General features: G+C 41.4%; 1 protein-coding gene across 3 annotated transcripts in view; it reads right to left on the reverse strand.

The window, feature by feature from the left end:
- The window catches only part of LRRK1 (leucine rich repeat kinase 1), an 89476-nt gene that overhangs the window by 13574 nt on the left and 57942 nt on the right, over positions 1-17960 (reverse strand). For all 3 annotated transcript variants that reach the window (XR_015750798.1, XM_087972796.1, XM_087972795.1), the window contains 7 exons: positions 14541-14707; positions 11917-12114; positions 9937-10214; positions 8271-8465; positions 5598-5746; positions 3193-3310; positions 2203-2319 (listed from right to left, as the gene is read on the reverse strand). Coding sequence is in view for 2 of the 3 variants with exons in the window: in XM_087972796.1 (XP_087828922.1) it covers positions 2203-2319; positions 3193-3310; positions 5598-5746; positions 8271-8465; positions 9937-10214; positions 11917-12114; positions 14541-14707 (1222 nt within the window). In the remaining variant the exon portion in view is untranslated. The remainder of the gene's footprint in view (positions 1-2202; positions 2320-3192; positions 3311-5597; positions 5747-8270; positions 8466-9936; positions 10215-11916; positions 12115-14540; positions 14708-17960) is intronic.

A 17960-nucleotide genomic window follows, 5' to 3' on the forward strand; every position in this document is an offset into this window, starting at 1 on the left:
GGTGGATCTTGATGCAAGGAATATTTCTCTTGCATGTACATAATTTTAATAATAATGCAGTTACACAGATGATTCACAATGAGGTCATTGGCATAATGACATCTTGGCAGATGCTATACTCTCCAATTAAACAATCAGGAATAAGAGGCACTCTCTCAACTGATTAAAGCTAAATTTCTCTGTATGAACCTCAGACAAGGCAAACAAATTTGGAGTATGGCACATAAAAGAAGATGGAAATCAAGGGACAACAGTTGAAATGAACACTAAAAGAAAGCTTGAAGTTGGCTAATCTTCACTTTCATGCTGTACAATCAGGATATAACCAAGTATTAAATGGCAAGTAATTAATCTTGCTGTGTATCATTACAGTGGCTATCATTTCAATATATCTTTAAATAATGCTCTCCTGCTGTTTCAGTGACTAATGTAAAATTCTTTGAGAGAACAATCCATCTTGCTAAAAAAAGGAGTTTAAAATATCCACCAGGGAGATAAAATGAATAAAAAGTGTAAAAAAAGATGGCTCAGATCACAAAAATAATCCATGAGCCTCCCTATAAAAACCTCTGTGACAAATTCCCAGTGAAGAAAGGAGAAAGAAAATACACCATTGTAAGATCTGGAGTGGAAAAATAATTACCTTTGAGGCAGAATTTCCACATATTCCACCCACCTCTGCATGATCCATACAGGAAAACAAAGTGTGTTTAAACAGCTTTAACATTCCTAGCAAAGGCCAGCTGATCAAACTTTTTTAGTTCCAAAGACATTTGAAAGTAAGATATTGTTCCAAAGATGCCTTTAAGAATAGTTTTGGAGGAAAAAAAAAAAGGAGAAATGAAACTGGGACTGTTATAATTTCTTTTTTCTTTTCCTAATTCTGTTCATGGTTGCTGAACTAACACAGGAAAGACCAGGATAGACTGTTTGCTTAGTAAAATACTCACTTAGTAAGATACTCAGAAGATCAGGTCACTGACTGAGATAAATGATATGATAATCAGTATGAAAAGTGACACATAACTTAGATTGTATGGCTGCCCAACTTTTTTAAAAAAATCAACAACTCTCGGTAACACAACAATAAAACCCAGACTTATAAAAAACATAAATTATAAAACCATAAAACCAAGTAGCTACTATTAGTAAATGGTGATGACATGAGGATGAGGATGATGATAATAAAATTTTGATTCTGCTGATATTTTGGTAAACTAAGATTGGCCATGCCATGTATTATAGACCTGAAGGAATGCAACTTTTGAGCCGTAGTAGCAACTTGAGAATTATATTTTTCATTAATCAAGACTTACAGTGACTGTCAAATCAAGAGTGTGGCCAAGTGATAAGGATACCCTTTATTAGATATTTATTTATTGCAGAGTTCAGTCTTTGAGTAAACCAAGTAGCAATCCAAAGAGAAACTTTTTTATTGTATAATCATGTCAACCAAAGATTGGGCATTGCAAAGTAATACTTGTTTTCTAGTTGTGCAGGATATGCATTATAGTATTGGGTTTCTTCTCTTGGTGCAACAGCAAACTAAGACCTCTAGAAGCTTTGTCAAAATAATATCTGGTCAAAGTGAGCAAATAGTAAAAAGTAATCAAAGAGAAGCAGTGTGGTCTAGTGGTTAAGGCACCAGAGAGCAAGAGAGTGTGAGTTCAAGTCCCACCTTAGCCACGAAAGCCAGCTGAGTGACCTGGGCCAGTCCCTTTTCTCAGCCCAAACAGGGTTGTTGTTATGGGGAAAATAGGAGAGGGAATAGATTTCCACCTTAAGTACTAATAAAGGTGGGATATAAATAAACAAACCAACCAATTATACATAGAAATATGCTTAAAAGAATCTTACCGTGTGACTTATGGATTCATTTCAACGTTACAATATCTTAGTAGTTTTCAGTTCCATTATATCATACCCACATCTACCCCAACATGCTAGCACCACCCTCAAATTTTGTCCTGACTCAATCCCCAAATTTAGCTCTCAGATAATCAGCACGAAATGTGCACTCAAACAGGGGGCTTAATTAATTCTCCAACCTATCAGCAGGTGGAGGTATTGCTTTAATTCTGCCATTAAATCGACAGCCATTCTTGTATCTTCAGCTGTTCTAAGACAAAAATAAAGAACATTCAAACTTTATTTTGGGTGTGCTTGGAAGTTATGATTGTCTTGTGTTTGAAATCTCTTTACCTTTTTCATCAAAGGCACCGCAAGAAAGCAGGTGACAACAGCTGGAGTGTCTATGCCTTTCTGTGGAGCCTTCAGAGGACACATTCCTTGTAAACTATATATGTAAATCTTCTGGTCCTGTAAGAGATCAAAAGGAAAATGGATTTAGATAGTGTTTAAAACTATCTTTTTTTCAAGGATGAAAATACAGAGTAGCAGTTTGCAAGAAAAGCGGAGAGTTATGCATCTCATTATAGCCAAAAAATTTAATGGTGAAGATTCTGTGTATCCATTTCTTAAATTACATTAAAGATATTTTATCAAAAAAAAAAAAAATCTTCTGACATTTAGAATCTCTTTTACTAAGTCAGGATTAAAGAGAAAACATCAGCACTAGTTAATTGTAATGAGGTCACTTTAAATGGTGGAAAGAAAGGTGCAACATTCCACTTTGCGCTCTTTTAAAACTATTTTCTGTAATTGGAATTGACAAACAGAATTGTGATGGGGAAACCCAGGGAGTGAGATGGTGTTAAGATGGGCTTTAGCATTCCATGGAAGAGGCAAAACATTGATATAGAATAAAAAGTCATCTGGAAATTCCAAGAAAAGTCAACATTTTTGCTTTCCTTTACCATCTATTGTTAAGAACAGAAAATAGGAAGAAAAGCGATATGGAATGCAAGCTACTCATTTGAAACCTTGGTTGCAGTAGGTTCAATTGTACTATCACAGAGAAAAGGGAATTGACTTATTTTCCAAAGCACCAGAGAGAAGGACAAGAAGTAACAGGGTGGAAGCTTGTTAAAGAGAGATCCAACCAAGAAATATGGATAAATTTTCTTACAGTGAAAACAATTAATCAGTGCAACATCTTGCCTCCAGGAGCTATGGGTGCTCCATCACTGGAGGTTTTAAGAAATAGACTAGACAAATAGTCTGGGATGGTATAAAGTCTCCTTTACAGAGAAGAAAAGAGTTCAAATTCAGAACAGATGGGTTGAGACACACCTCTGTTGCAGTCCAAAGAGAGTTCTGAAGTTTCAACTGGCAGCATAGCTTCATTCCTGGACAACTCATTTTGGAAACCTCTATGAATCCTTTCTCTGTATTTACTACAGTGTAGTTCCTGAAATCAGGAAAGGGGAATTAAATCAAAAGGTACAGGACAGCATCAATGAGAAGCAAAGAAAAACCACAATTCTGTATGGGTTTGGGTCTTTTTTCCTACAAAATATATATCTCATCATAGTTTATTGATCAGATTACTGATCAATTGATCTGATCAATTGATCAGATTACTACTTAGCCTTTTCTTCCAGGAGATTACAAAGTATTCTCTCCTCTCATTTTTCCCATACACCTGTGAGGGAGGTTAAAGAAAACAAAATGGCTCAGTGGACTTTCATAGTTGAAGATGAACTTAAATTTACTTCTTCCCATCCTGGTCCAACACTCTAACCAATCCGCCACATCAGTTCCTATGGTCACTATTAATTTCTTATTATTCCTCCCCCTGCTATAAGAACTCTTACTTTGAAGAGAAGATGGAGGGCATGTCATTCAACAAGGTAATTATATGTAATATAAACAATATAAGGCAATCTTAGCCTTTAGCCTTCTTAGCTCCATTTCATTATTTGTGTCTTTTATCAATTTTTTATTAATCAGAATAGAGCTGGAAAAGGAACCTTGGAGGTCTTCTACTCCAAACCCCTGTTCAGGTCAGACAATCTATACCAGGGATCCCCAACCTTTCGACGCCGCGCGGCCCGGTTCAGCGTCAGCTGGCGCCGCGCCCGGTTCAGCGTCAGCTGGGCGCCGCCATCTTTTTGCGAAAAATCACTTCCGTGGCGTCACGGAAGTGATTTTCGTCAAATGGCGCTAGCGCTTCTGGTGAGCTTTTTCGGGTAGAAATGGCTTTCTACCCGGAAAAGCTCACCAAGCTGGCGCTGCCATCTTTTTGACTTAAAAATTGCTTTTTTACCAAAAAGATGGCGGCGCCCAGCAACCAGCGGCCCGGTAAGGCTTGTTCCATGACCCGGTACCGGTCCGCGGACCGGCGGTTGGGGACCCTGATCTATACCATTTCAAACAATTTTCCTTCCTACCATTTTCTTTTTCTTTTTGCCCCAGTGTGAACACCAAATCTATGTTTTCCTGACTGAGGATGCTTGGCCCAACCAGCAATTCTAATGTCGTGCACTGATACTCTGCACTACCCCAACTTGGATTTTTGTCCTGCTACGCATCTTCCATGTCCACAATTTATGTATGTAACCCAAAGCAAAGTTAAGTTAGATTATCCATAATGTTTGTAGACCCATCTTCAAACGATGTATGAGGATAACTTTTCCAAAGAGGAACAAAGAGCTTGTTTTTCTATTAACTCGAAGATGACACTGTTTGTGTTTGCAAGGGAAAACCACAAAGAACGCATAAATATAATCACTGGCTACTGGACATCTTTAAAAGACTGGAGACAACAAAGAGACAACATTATGCAGCTAAGAATTTGAATCAGATGTGCTGTTTTGGTTTGTTGCTCTGCATGAAAATACACAAATGCAAGCAACCAGAAAACAGTGAAGAATGGGGATTGTTGAAACCAGTTGAAAATGGGTAATCCATTATTCTCAACCTGGTCAATTTACTTTAGTCCTGTATATAATTGTCATTTTGTTAGCCCAAAATGATCTCAGGGAATTTGTAATGAATTTATAGAAGGTTAAGAAACCCTTTTGAGGAAAGCATGGATACCTCAAGTTGCCAAATTTGGAAGGTTCAAACTGTGAAAACATTTATTTCAAGACCATCTTGCCACCTAGATGGTTCTTTTTCTAATGGTCCAATAGATCATGTTCTAATGGGGACCAAATGGACCATTGACTTCTTTCCTGTTTGAGGCATCCCAAAAGATCTCAGACATTGCATCAGCTACCTCCATAGGATGCCTTCCATATGGGTTGGGAAATAATACCCATAATTTCCAACCACTAAACTAAAGGCCATGTTCTTCAGGACCTACAGGCAGGATATGAGAGCAAAACAAATTGCAGGTATCAACAGAAGAAAATATTCGTAGCTCAGGGTTGAACTGTGGGGTCCTTGGTGCTCTCTGAGCTTGGTGGTTATCTTGTAAATGTTTCATTGCCCAACTAGGTGACATCAATGGTGAACTGATGATGTTACCTAGTTGGGTAATGAAATGTCTGAAAATAAACCACCAAGCTCAGAGAGCACCAAGAACACCACAAATTACAGTGTTTGTAATAAGAAAAGAGGGTGAAGAAGGAAAAAAACACCTTCATACAGTGTTTGAGGAAAGCATCACTATCCACAACTCAAGAAATACTGAGCAAACAATCTATTTACATTGCAGAGCACAATGTAAATGTTTTTTTTTAAATACAAACCTTGTATCTTCCTTCTCATCCCAGAATACTACACTGTGGTCTTGTCCTTGAGAAGAGAAGAAAGACTGTTTCCCACAGGGCAAGCAGTACATGAATGTGGCAAAGGAAGGACTTTTCATTTGTCCTATAACTGAAATGGCCAGTGGCCGCTGTATAAAAGGAAGGTTAGACATGAAGAATGAAATTATATAGCAATAGCAGCACTTATATACCGCTTCACAGTGCTCTAAGCAGTTTTAGAGTCAGCGTATTGGCCCCAACAATCTGGATCCTCATTTTACCCACCTTGGAAACATGGAAGGCTGAGTCAATCTTGAGCCAGTCAGGATTGAACTGCTGGCAGTGGGCAGTCAGCAGAAGTAGCCTGCAATACTGCATTCTAGCCATTGCACAACCACTGAGCCCTGTTCAGAACTCTGTCTGTATTTACAGGCTGGATTTATATACTAAGCCATCAAGGCTGCATCTTGCCCCAAAAATCATAGTTTCAAGAAACTATTATTCAGCCTGACATGCGCTCCCATCTTATGACACAACCAAGGACCATAGAAAGACTGAAGCATTTGTTAATTTACAATATGAGTGCTGTAGCAACAACGAACAAAAAATGCCTTGCAGGTGCCCTGAGCCACGATTGCAGTGTCTCGCTTAGATGGACCAAATAGTTGGCCGAGAAGATGGGATTTTTATCTGACATATACGGATAACATGCATGGACAAGGCTAATTTGAGGAATCCCAACTTGTTATGCTCTGCAGGTAGTCCTCGACTTACGACTACAATGGAGCCCAAACTTTCTGTTGCTAAGTGAAACATTTGTTCAGTGGGTTTTGTCCCATTTTACGACCTTTCTTGCCACAGTTGTTAAGAGAATCCCGACAGTTATTAAGTTAGCAACATGGTTGTTAAGTGAATCTGGCTTCCCCATTGACATTGCTGGTCAGAAGGTTGCAAAAGGAGATCACTCGGACAGTGCAACCGTCATAAATATGAGTCAGTTGCCAAGTGTCTGGATTTTGATCATGTGATCACAGGGATGCTGCAACAGTTGTAAGTGTGAAAAAATGGCCATAAGTATTATTTTTCCAATGCCGTTGTAACTTCCGTCACTAATCAAACTGTTGTAAATCGAGGACTGCCTGTATTTTTGGTCTCCAAGAATCTTGGAGTCCAACATTCAAGTTCAGAGGGATTCCATGTATCACGTCTTCTCTTTAGGGTTTCAGTTGGCCTTTATTAGTCTTTATCTATTGATTAGCCCTTGAGCCTTATCAAAGTGCAAAGTTCCAGAAACAAATTATTACTAAAATTTGATAAGAGCAATTTAAAATGGAATGGGATAAAATACAATTTAAAATAAAATTGGAATAAAATATAGTCCAAAATGAACTTGGAATAGAATACAATAATTTAAAATATAGATAAAATATGATAAAACTAGCTTGATATCTGTGCTTCGCTACAAAATTATGTGGTCAACCTTAGTTTTTGAGGAGGAAAATAAGGGAAAAAAAATCTGCCTCTACCTACCAGCATCCATCCGTATTCATCTGGCTAGCCTCTTGTCAGTGTGTGAGAGAGTTGAGAAACTGAAACAGTATTTGCTGTGTGAGCAAGAAGGAGACAGCAAGGTGCCTGGGCGTGGCTTAGCTAAACTGTACTGTACTAAAGCTGCTTGGTGCTGTGACACTAAAAAGAAACTGAAACTCCTCTCCTTTGCTTATGTTTTGCATTTGGAACAGATTTCTTTTCAGGTGGGGAGGGGGAATAGAAAAATTCTTTCTTAGTGATCACCTAGAAGCCAAGAGAAACATACATGCCAAATTTCAAGTTTGTAGGCTTTATGGTTCTAGAGATTTTGTGATGATGCATGAATGGTATATATATATATATATATAGATTATCTTTCGGTGTCACCCCTGCAATCTACCCCAATCGGTCCCATATATGCAGATCTCAACTGAACCATTTTGCTTAAGTCTTGTGCTGTGTTAAATGTTATTTTCAGATTCTGGCCACACAAAAGGGAAACTATTTTGATATGGGGATCCCAATGGGTCATTTGTTTGGTATATAGACCGAGGGACCTGTCTCTCACCCTCTTATATAGGCAACAATCAAATAGGATGTGAACATTCAGTTGGTCACTGTGCTGTCCAGCCAGTATATAGTTAATGGGAATTGGTATAGTTAGTTAGGAATTGGGAGCTGTCCCCTTAAGGGAATCCATCATGGTAAATGTAGTTAAGGTACCCTGGGAAATGTAGTGCATGTCATGTGGCCACATCTGTAATCCTGATTGGTCACTGAATTGACCCTTGGTGGGTTGGGGGAGGTTCCTGCACTCTTACCTGAACCCAGCCTTGTACTAGCATCTCTACCCCTGCTCCTACGATATGAGATGAAAGGGATAAAAGATTACCATCCTTTTATACCAGAAAGTCAGCTATGCAAAGAGTTGGACATTGAGATGAATCTCGACGTAACTGTAAGTTATATTGAGGATGCCTGATGAACCAATAAAAAGACTTTGTATGGATGCTTTGTGGAATTATCTATCTAGTCACTGTTAGATATAGAATGCTGGCCAAGATGGACTAGCTGTGCTCTACGTTTCTTTAAGCTCAGAAAGATATCAGACATCACTGCCTAAACACCAAAATTCTCTTGTACCTTTTCAGGTTTGGTGTCCCAACACTCCATCATGAGAGCCTGCAGTCGATGAAACTGCACTTCTTCTGCCTGGCCCAGGACGGGCCGAATCCCCTTGGAGAGTTTCTTTGAAATTTGCAGTTGATGTTGTCCCAGGACGGGTCGTTGCCCCGACAGCAGCTCATACAACACCATTCCATATGAAAACATGTCCACCTAAGCCAGAGCAGAACAGAGAAACTGAGATTCAGAAACATAGCAGTGGGGAAGGCAAGGAAATGAGTATCAATGCTGCAAAGTTCCCTGATCCTATCAGCACGGGATTGTAGGAGTTGTATTTCACCAGGTTGCTGGCCCCTTCCTTTATACATCATTCTTGGCTTTCTGTTTATTTCCAAAGCCTGGAATAACAATCAGTGCAAAGTCATGGTAATTGGGGAAGGCAAGGAAGTGAGAATCAACTCTACAGAGCTCCCTGATCAGTGGTGGTATTCTATCGGTTCGGCCTGGTTCGAGTGAACCGGTAGCAAAAAATGTTACTGTTCGGCCGAACCACTAGTAAAAAAACAGCTACCCAGGTTTTTCTTTTCTTTTTCTTTTTTCCTCCTGACGATCAGCTCTGCCGGGATCCTCCTCGTTGTCTTACTGCTTTGCCCAGGAGGCTTCCCTGAAGTCCAGAAGGCAAAAAGGGGCACACGGTGTGTTTGTGTGTGTGTTGCGTGCCTCCCCATGCTCCGTTTTTTGCCTCCTGGGACTCAGGGAAGCCTCCTGGGAGCAAAAACAGCCTCCCAGGCTTCCCTGAGGCCTAGGAGGCAAAACAACAACAACCCTGGAGTGTGGGGGAGGGGTGCTGCAAAAAAAGAAGTCATGCCCACCCAGTCACATGGCCGCATCCACCTAGCCATGCCCACCTATCCACCCCCACAGAACTGGTAGTAAAAATATTTGCATCCCCCCCCCTGTCCCTGACCATGTGATTGTGGGAGTTGTATTTCACCAGATTGTTTGCCCCTTTCTTTATACAACACTTTTTGGCTTTCCATTTATTTCCAAAGCCTAGAATAACAATCAATGCAAAGGTGGGGGTGGTGGGAAACCTAACAGGAGAAAAAATAACATTAAGATGCAAAATTAAGAGACACTGGGGAAAAACACTGTCACATTTCAACATAAAGCGGATGTAAATCCCATTTAAGACTGAATGCAATGTCAGTCAGATACAACTGCTCTGTTATTTCTCTGTGTGTCCTAATGTTGAAGTCAGGGACAAGAATTTTTTTTTTTTTTATAAAAAATTGCTTGCAAAAAAAAAGATTGAACAGTCAAGAACATAGAGCAATAGCACTTAGACTTATTGTATAGTGCTTTACAGCCCTTTCTAAGCAGTTTAAAGGGTCAGCTTATTGCCCCCAACAATTTTGGATCCTCATTTTACCCACCTCAGAAGGATGGAAGGCTGAGTCAAACTTGAGCCTGGTGAGATTTGAACTGCCAAATTGCAGGCAGCCGGCAGTCAGCAGAAGTAGCCTGCAGTACTGCCCTCTAACCACTGCGCCACTGCAGCTCCTATATATAATTTCACTTGTTGTCATGTTGATGGGAAATAGAATCTTGACTCTGGCTATAGATGGGTCATGAATTGCAGTTTGAATGGCAGAGCCTGCCATGGCACCTTCTATGCATGTACCTTTTCATCATAGACGATGCGAGGTCGTATCTCTGGAGCCTGATAGCCAGGAGTACCCTCCACCCCCAAAGCTCCTTCATGGAAGGACTGACGAGATATCCCATAGTCAGATAGTTTGATGTTGATGCTTTCCTTCACGTCTAAAGACCACACAAGGATGTTGTCAGATTTCAAGTCGCAGAAAATGATTTTCTTCTTGTGAAGGTAGGCCAGGCCTGCAGCAATCTGATAGGCGATCTTGAAGGTCAGCATATGTCCCAAAGGTACAAAGGAAGCTCCTAGAGCAAAAGACAAGAGAAAAGACCATCTATGTCAACGTTCCAGCTGAAGAACTCAACTAAAACAGGCACGGTCGAGACGATCCAATCTCTGAATGCAAAACTTTATTGAGTACATCATTTCAGCACTGATGAGGGCAAAAACAGATCTAGCTAATTCCCGTGCACATAATTAAAGTATAGGATTTTCCCTCCTCCTGTTAGTGCAGGTCTCATTGTCCAATTGAATATCATTGTATTGTTATGAGAAAAAGTCTTTGGTATTGGCAAACACAAGTGTCCTTGGCTCTCATGGCTCATCTTCTTGATGACTGGAGCCTACATTCCATCTCATCCTTCCCTCCCACCTGGTTCGTTGGCAAGCTGAGAAGCAACAGCAAAAGCACGCTTCAAACATGACAATCTGATTGTCAGCTACACTAATATCTACCTCAAATGTGTAATGATATGTGAGTCAGATGGGAGCTCAGATGACGAGATGCTACTACTCAGATAAGGGATAGTATAGCCCAGGGGTCACCAACCTTTTGGACCTCAGGGACCACCAAACTCATAATTTTAAATCCTGCGGACCACTGATATGAATTTTGACTGATGGTGGCTTGCTGACGTTGGTGGGAAAGTCGGTCCCATATTCCAGAGCTGAAGTAGTCACAGGACTGGCCCTTTGGTCATCCCGGAGCAGCTGCTCCTCCACCTGGGTGCACCGGCCTGCCATGGACTGGAGGAGTTGCTCTGGGATGACCAAAGGGCCAGTCCTGTGACTACTGCAGCTCTGGAATATGGGACCAACTTTCCCACCAACGTCAGCAAGCCACCCCAGGGCGGATTTCCCTCCCCACCGTTGGTCTTAGCTTCCAGCTCCAGCTCGCATGGCTCTACTCAAGGTAAGGTTTGCACTTGGCTGAAGGGTGGGGGCCAGTGGGTGGGCAGGCCATGTGGGCGGCACAGCTTTGTATTCCTGTGCAGCCTGGATTAATTGCTTTGGGGGGGGGTGCTTGGGGGGGGGACATTTCTCTGCGGACCACTAACATTTTCTCGCGGACCACCAGTTGGCGACCACTGGTATAGCCCACAGTTGGATAGTGGGCAGGGCAAGAAGTTCAGAAGACATTCTCCCTAGTTTCTTGGGCTATAAATGAGATGGCAGGAGGATGTACCTTCAGACTTGCAAGATTGATAAGACCTCACCAGATAAATCAGAAAAGAATAATGACCAAATAAAATCCATTTTATTGCAAAGCTACACTGATAGAATTTTGCAAGTCTGAAAGTGCAGCTGGTCCTCAACTTAAATCCATTCATTTAGGGACTGTTCAAAGTCACAGCCTGGATAAAAGTAACTTATGCCTGTTCTCATAGTTACAACCGTTGTGGCATCCCCATGGTCACATGATCAAAACTTGGCAATGGGTTCATATTTATGATGATTGTCCCGGCATCACACATCTTTTCTGATCTTGTGATAAGCAAAGTCAATGGGGAAGCCAGATTAACTTAACAACCATGTTGTTAACTTAACAACTGTAGTGATTCATTTAACAACTGCGGCAAGAAAAGTTGTAAAATGGGGCAAAACTCACTTAACAACTGTCCCCCATTAATTTTGGGCTCAATTGTGGTCATAAATCAAAGAATACTTGTGCAATTTTGGCTAAGGATCCCATGGTGGACATCTCTGGGCAGAAGGTCTTTCTTTTACCTTTAGAGTTTTCTGAGAGTACAGTGGTCAGGCTGCCCAAAGGAGCCAGTTCTAAGGCCAAGCTGAGCGGGTGGATGCTGATCCCAATCAAGGAGACCACACAGGGGTATTGCAATGAGTGGAGCATGCTGGCCTCTTGACGGAACTCCGAGAAGCTCTTCATGGCATCCATCGCCCGTAGATGCCTCAGCATGGTGTCTGTGCAAAGAAAAACAGACGTGTGTATAAGGTCCACACTTTTGGATCATATCCCAAGCCCATGAAATCCTGCATTCTCATTTAGGGATGTCCAAAGGCCTCTTGTAAGCCACTGGCCCCAATAGTTGCTTCTGCAGGATGAATTTGCAAGCAGCGGTCAACTCGTAACAACTGCCCACTTTGCAATGCACCACTTTGGGATATATTAGAGTCTTGCATTCTGTATTTTAATTATACTCAGATGCTTTCAATATGCATCTGAGGAGGAAGGCATGATGTAAGACAGGATGACCTCATCAATTGTCTCTGTGAAACTGAGTAAGAATAGATGAAAGGTCTGCAGAAGAAAGCTTCAATCAATCAATCAATCAATCAATCAATCAGAACAGAGCTGGAAGGGACCTTGGAGGTCTTGTAATCCAACTCCCTGCTCAAGCAGGACACCTTATACCATTCCAGACAAGTGGCTGTCCAGCCTCTTCTTAAACACCTCCAGTAATGGAGCACTTACAACTTCTGGAGGCAAGCTGTTCCACTGATTAATTGTTCTCACCGTTAATCAGTGGAACAGCTTGCCTTCAAAAGTTGTAAGTGCTTCATCACTGGAGGTTTTTAAGATTCCTTCATAAATTCTCTACATTCAAAACCATTTTTTTCCAATCCACACCACATTTTTCTTCTTGTTTCTTGTTCTGCAGTAAGCAAGTTGGAGGTATCTGCTTTTAATTCCTATTTGCCTGCTTCCATAAACTGGGTTCCCACAGCCCAAACTCTTACCTCTTGTTCCATTAATGGAGTTAGTTTCTAGATAAGCTCGAAAGCAGGGGTCTCCAACCTTGTCAACTTTAAGACTTGTGTCCCAAAGATACTTTATTTCAGGCGGCAACTTTCTTGTTTTTTCTTTGAAGACATTTCACTTCTCATCCAAGAAGCTTCTTCAGCTTTGACTGGATGGTGGGGAATGGAAGGATTGATATTCCTTGCAGACAGTTGGTCATTTGCATTCTTTTAGACCAGGGGTCTTCAAACTTGACAGCTTTATGACTTGTGGACTTCAACTCCCAGAATTCCTCCTCCAGTCATGTTAGCTCAGGAATTCTGGGAATTGAAGTCCACAAGTCTTAAACATGCCAAGTTTGAAGACCCTTATTTTAGACAGCCATTGAGGTCACCTGGAAGTTTAACTGTGTCCTCAGGGTCACCCGAGTGGTGCAAATGGGTATAGAGCAGGGGTCTTCAACTTGGCAAGTTTAATACTTGTGGACTTCAACTCCCAGAATTCCTGAGCTAACATGACTGGAGGAGGAATTCAGGGAGTTGAAATCCACAAGTCTTAAAGTTCAGAAAGTTGGAGACCCCTGCTCTAAAGGCTACATTTAAACCGGTGCTGCTGTTACCCCCCAAAAGGGGAAACATTTGCCTACACGTGGAAGGAGAAAAAATCGGTTGCTTTTTTGAAACAATAACTTGGTCCTCAACACCAATAAGACCAAGGAGCAGAGGTGGTATTCAGCAGGTTCTGACCAGTTCTGGAGAACCGGTAGCGAAAATTTTGAGTAGTTCGGAGAACCAGAAAATCCCACCTCTGACTGGAGATTTTACAGTATCCTTCCCCTGCCACACCCACCAAGCCACACCCACAGAACCGGTAGTAAAAAAAATTGAATCCCACCACTGTCAAGGAACTTATAGGAACAGATCAGACATCCAGCCTTTGCTTATCAATGGAGACCGAGGGGAGCAAGTGGCCAGTTTTAAGTTTCTGGGTGTTACCATAAAAGAGGACCTGACCTGGGGTACTCACATTGCAGCACTGGTCAAAAGGGCCCAGCAGAGATTATACTACCCTGAGGCTTCTCAGCTCTGAATGAAAAACTGAATGAAAAACTGCTGGTGACCTACCACTGCACCATAGAGAGTATCTTAACTTACTGCACCTGTGTATGGCTTGCCAATTGCACAGTGGCAGATAGGACAGCACTCCAGAGGGTTAATGTCATTGCCCAGAAGATCATGGGTTGCCCTCTCCCCTCTTTGGAAGAGCTTTATAGCTCCCGCTGCCTTACGAAAGTTCAAAACATTCTCAAAGATCCATCTCATCCTGGGCACCCTTTTTTTGAACTATTACCATCTGGCAGACGATACAGAATAATAAAAACAAGGACAATTAGGCTGAAAAATAGCTTCTATACCAGGAAAGTAGCTCTTTTGAATTCTACTGTATAGTGCAGTGTTGGTGTGGTGTCAGGGTTCTCGGTTCAATGTGTGGAGTGTGAAGGATGTGTGTTTGTGTTTATTTTCATAGTCATACTGTACACTGAAGATGGTATTTAATTTTGTTGTATGAGGTGCAATGACAATACAATAAACTAAACTAAACTTTAAAAGAGCCACTCTTCCACATTGCTCAACACTGGCTTCCTTACCTGTTGCTGAATTGGCAGAAGTATTATATTTTTTAATCTGAAAACGCTTGATGGCTACCGGTTTCCCTTGATATTGTGCCCGATAGATAACTGTTCCACTTCCTCCTTGGCCGAGGATACTGTTTTCATTTTCTACGCATTCCAGTTTGCTATTTTGCAAGAATAATCTGCCAAGCGTACCAAATGAAGAAAAGAGAGAAATGGGATTATTAAGCAATTCCGGTCAACACAAGCCAAGATTTAAGATCACCCATTTCTCCTCTTCCTAATCTCCCAGAACAGACAGTGCCTATTTCTGTGGCCAAGATGGGTCTTTTTTCTCTCTCCAGCCATCTGCTGACTAGAAGATAATCAAGCAGAAAACATATTTTTTAATTACCATCTTTGATAGGCTGTTTTACTGGCAGCAGCTAAGGTGGTTTTTTAACGGGTAGCATCACTTCAAAGCAGAGGTATGGGAGACTCAGGTAGGACAGGTGGGCAATAAATTTTACAAACACACAAATAAAATAAATAAGAAAACCAAGGAAGCATTTTTTGACGTGTGTAGGATGATGCTTTTGAATGAGATTTTTCCCATCAGCTTTTCCTGGGTATAGCAAGTCTGTTTACAGCAAAGATGCACAATTTTTCCAGGCTGAGCTTCACACTTGGACTTTACAAAGTGTGAAGAAGATACTTTCCCCCCGAAAATGGTGAGTGGGATAGAAGGCAGGGATGGACTGCTGGGGATTCGCAGGGGTTCGAGGGAGCCCCTAGCTAAGATTCTGTGCAGTTTGGAGAACCCCCAAATCCCACCCACCCCACCCCTCCCAGGAGTCCCCACGTGGCCCGTTTTGGATGCAGGTAAGTGCCGGGTGCGCACAGAGTCTTGGGGAAGGTGAAAAATGGGCCTCCTGGAAGTTCAGGAAGGCTGGAAATGGGCTCGTTTCCAGCTTCCAGAGAGCCTCCGGAGTCCAGAGAGACCGTTTTTGCCCTCCTGGAGGTTCAAGAAAAGCCTCTGGAGCCCGGGGAGGGCAAAAACGCCCCCCCACCATGGTGCAGGAGGCCGACTAGGCCACGCCCACCCAGCAACTGGGCAGAGAACCCTTTGCTAAAATTTTCGAAGCCCACCTTGGGTAGGATGGAAATAACATGAGATTTGATCTCATTTCTATTTAGATGAGATTAAAAGGATGGTTAACATTTTCATCCAGCAGGTGGTAGCCATCCTGGGTAGATGCCAAAAAACAACAACAACACGAACCTAAGCAGGGTTAGATGTGATTAGGACTAGGGTTGGAGACCAGGTTGTCAGCTGGACTGTGAAATTTTAAAAAATTACATGGAAGAAATAAAAGCCAATTCTGAACTGTCAACAAAAGAGATTCTTGGTGTCACCAGTAGTCAAGTTTGTTTGTTTTTTTACTTACCTTCTATCACCCTAAAAATTGCTATTTGTTAACAATTTCAGGTGATCCCCTACCACTTGGACAGGTGGGACAGGTTCCCTTTAACTAGGTCAACTAGGTTAACTATAACTAGGTCAGCTTGATACCACCCAATGTATTGACAGAATAACAGAGTTTGAAGGGATCTTGGAGGTCTTCTAGTCCAACCTCCTGCTCAGGTAGGAGACCCTATAACATTTCAGACAAATGGCTGTCCAGTCTCTTCTTGAAAACCTCCAATGATGGAGCATCCACAACATCTGGAGTTTCCACTGATTAATTGTTCTAACTGTATAGATAATGCAACTCCCCAGTTTCTACTGGTGGAAATTCTGGAAGCTGCATTTCTTAGCATACCTGAAGAACACCAAACCGGAAAAGCCTGCTGGGCTAGACTACGGTAGGCAGAAATGTAAGGAATTTGCTGCAAACATGATCCATATTGTTAGGAATATGAGTCACCTAACAGCTATTTGAGTTAGAAATATATAAACCAGGATAAACATTTTAAAACTGTATCTTTAAGAAAATGCAAAACTGTAATTAGGTGTGGTTTCTCAAACGGCCATAAGATGGAGCCAGAAACCTGGGTTGTTTAGTCTCAGAAGAGAGTGTGAGTGTATCTCTGTTTCCTTCTGTTGGAAAGTATTGCCGTTGCACCATTTTCCCTAATTGACTGATATTCATGGATTTGATGTAAGTCTGATACTGAACTGTTTTTGACACTGGAATTTGTTATTGAATTATCCCTGGATTGAAAACTGACTGATTTACCTGTGAATGACTTTGGATTGCTTATTTGGACTTTGCTTAACGTTTCTGGAAGTAAAAACCTACATTTACTGTACAGTGTATCTGTGTGCTCTGTGTGTATTATTCCAACACTACTCTCTATACGTCTCCCTGTATGCGCTCATTCTCCTAACGGGGAATTACCTCAACATTGGTTATGGGCCCAGGCCATACCAGGCTCAGATAACTGAGAGTTAGTGTGAATGCACAGTACTGTATACAGACAGCTGTTTACTGTTTAATTGTGGTTTACTATCCTGGTAAAGATGGCACAAGTCACTTCAACAAGTCTATCACTGATAACCCGGTTGGATGGAACAAACTATGTTTTTTGGTCTATGAAATGCAGTCTACTTCTTTGTAGAGGTTTATGGAATGTAGTTCAAGATCCACCAGATGTAAATGCTTGGGATCCAGCAAATGAGGATGATGCCAAGAAGCTTGCTGACTTTAAACAGAACAACGAACGAGCTCTTTGTATAATTGGACTAACACTGAGTGACCAGCAGCTACTCCATATTTGTGGAGAAGAGTCTGCTGCTAGGTGTTGGGAGAATTTGAAGAGGATTTATGTTCATGACAGTGTAGGTGCACACATACATCTTACATGTAAACTGTTTAGAGCACGTCTTCTGAAAGGTGGAGATATGTTAGCTCATTTAAACTTCATGAAAAGAACTTTTCAAGAGCTACATGAAAAAGAACTGATATTTTCAGAGCTGCATCAAGTTTACATCATTCTTTCCTCATTGGATGAAAGTTATGATGATTATGTATCTTCACTGGAAGTACTGGCCAGAGATAAACTGACATTGACTGACATAACTGGAAGATTGTTAGAAGAAGCAAGAAGATGGCTGGATAGGGACCAAATGAGAAAGGAACAACCACAAGAAGAGAATTTGTCTTCAACTGCCTATACAGTTAGGAAATGTTTTTCTTGTGGGGCTAGGGGACATATAGCTAGATTCTGTAAGAAAAGAAAAGGACAGAATACTAGTAAACACCAGAAGACCAAGAAGAATGTTAATGTAGCTATGTCTAGCAATTCAACTGTAAACCATGATTTGTGGGTTGTTGATAGTGGAGCATTGCAGTGCATTACTAAAGATAGAAAAAGGTTTGTAAAGATGTATCATTGGCAAATGGATGGAAGATTAAAGCATTTGGTGAAGGTACTGCATATTGTTCTTGTATA

Source organism: Notechis scutatus, chromosome 11, assembly GCF_049901735.1.
Source record: "Notechis scutatus isolate UNSWTSFEM ecotype Mainland chromosome 11, rNotScu1.2, whole genome shotgun sequence".
Taxonomy (NCBI): domain Eukaryota; kingdom Metazoa; phylum Chordata; class Lepidosauria; order Squamata; family Elapidae; genus Notechis; species Notechis scutatus.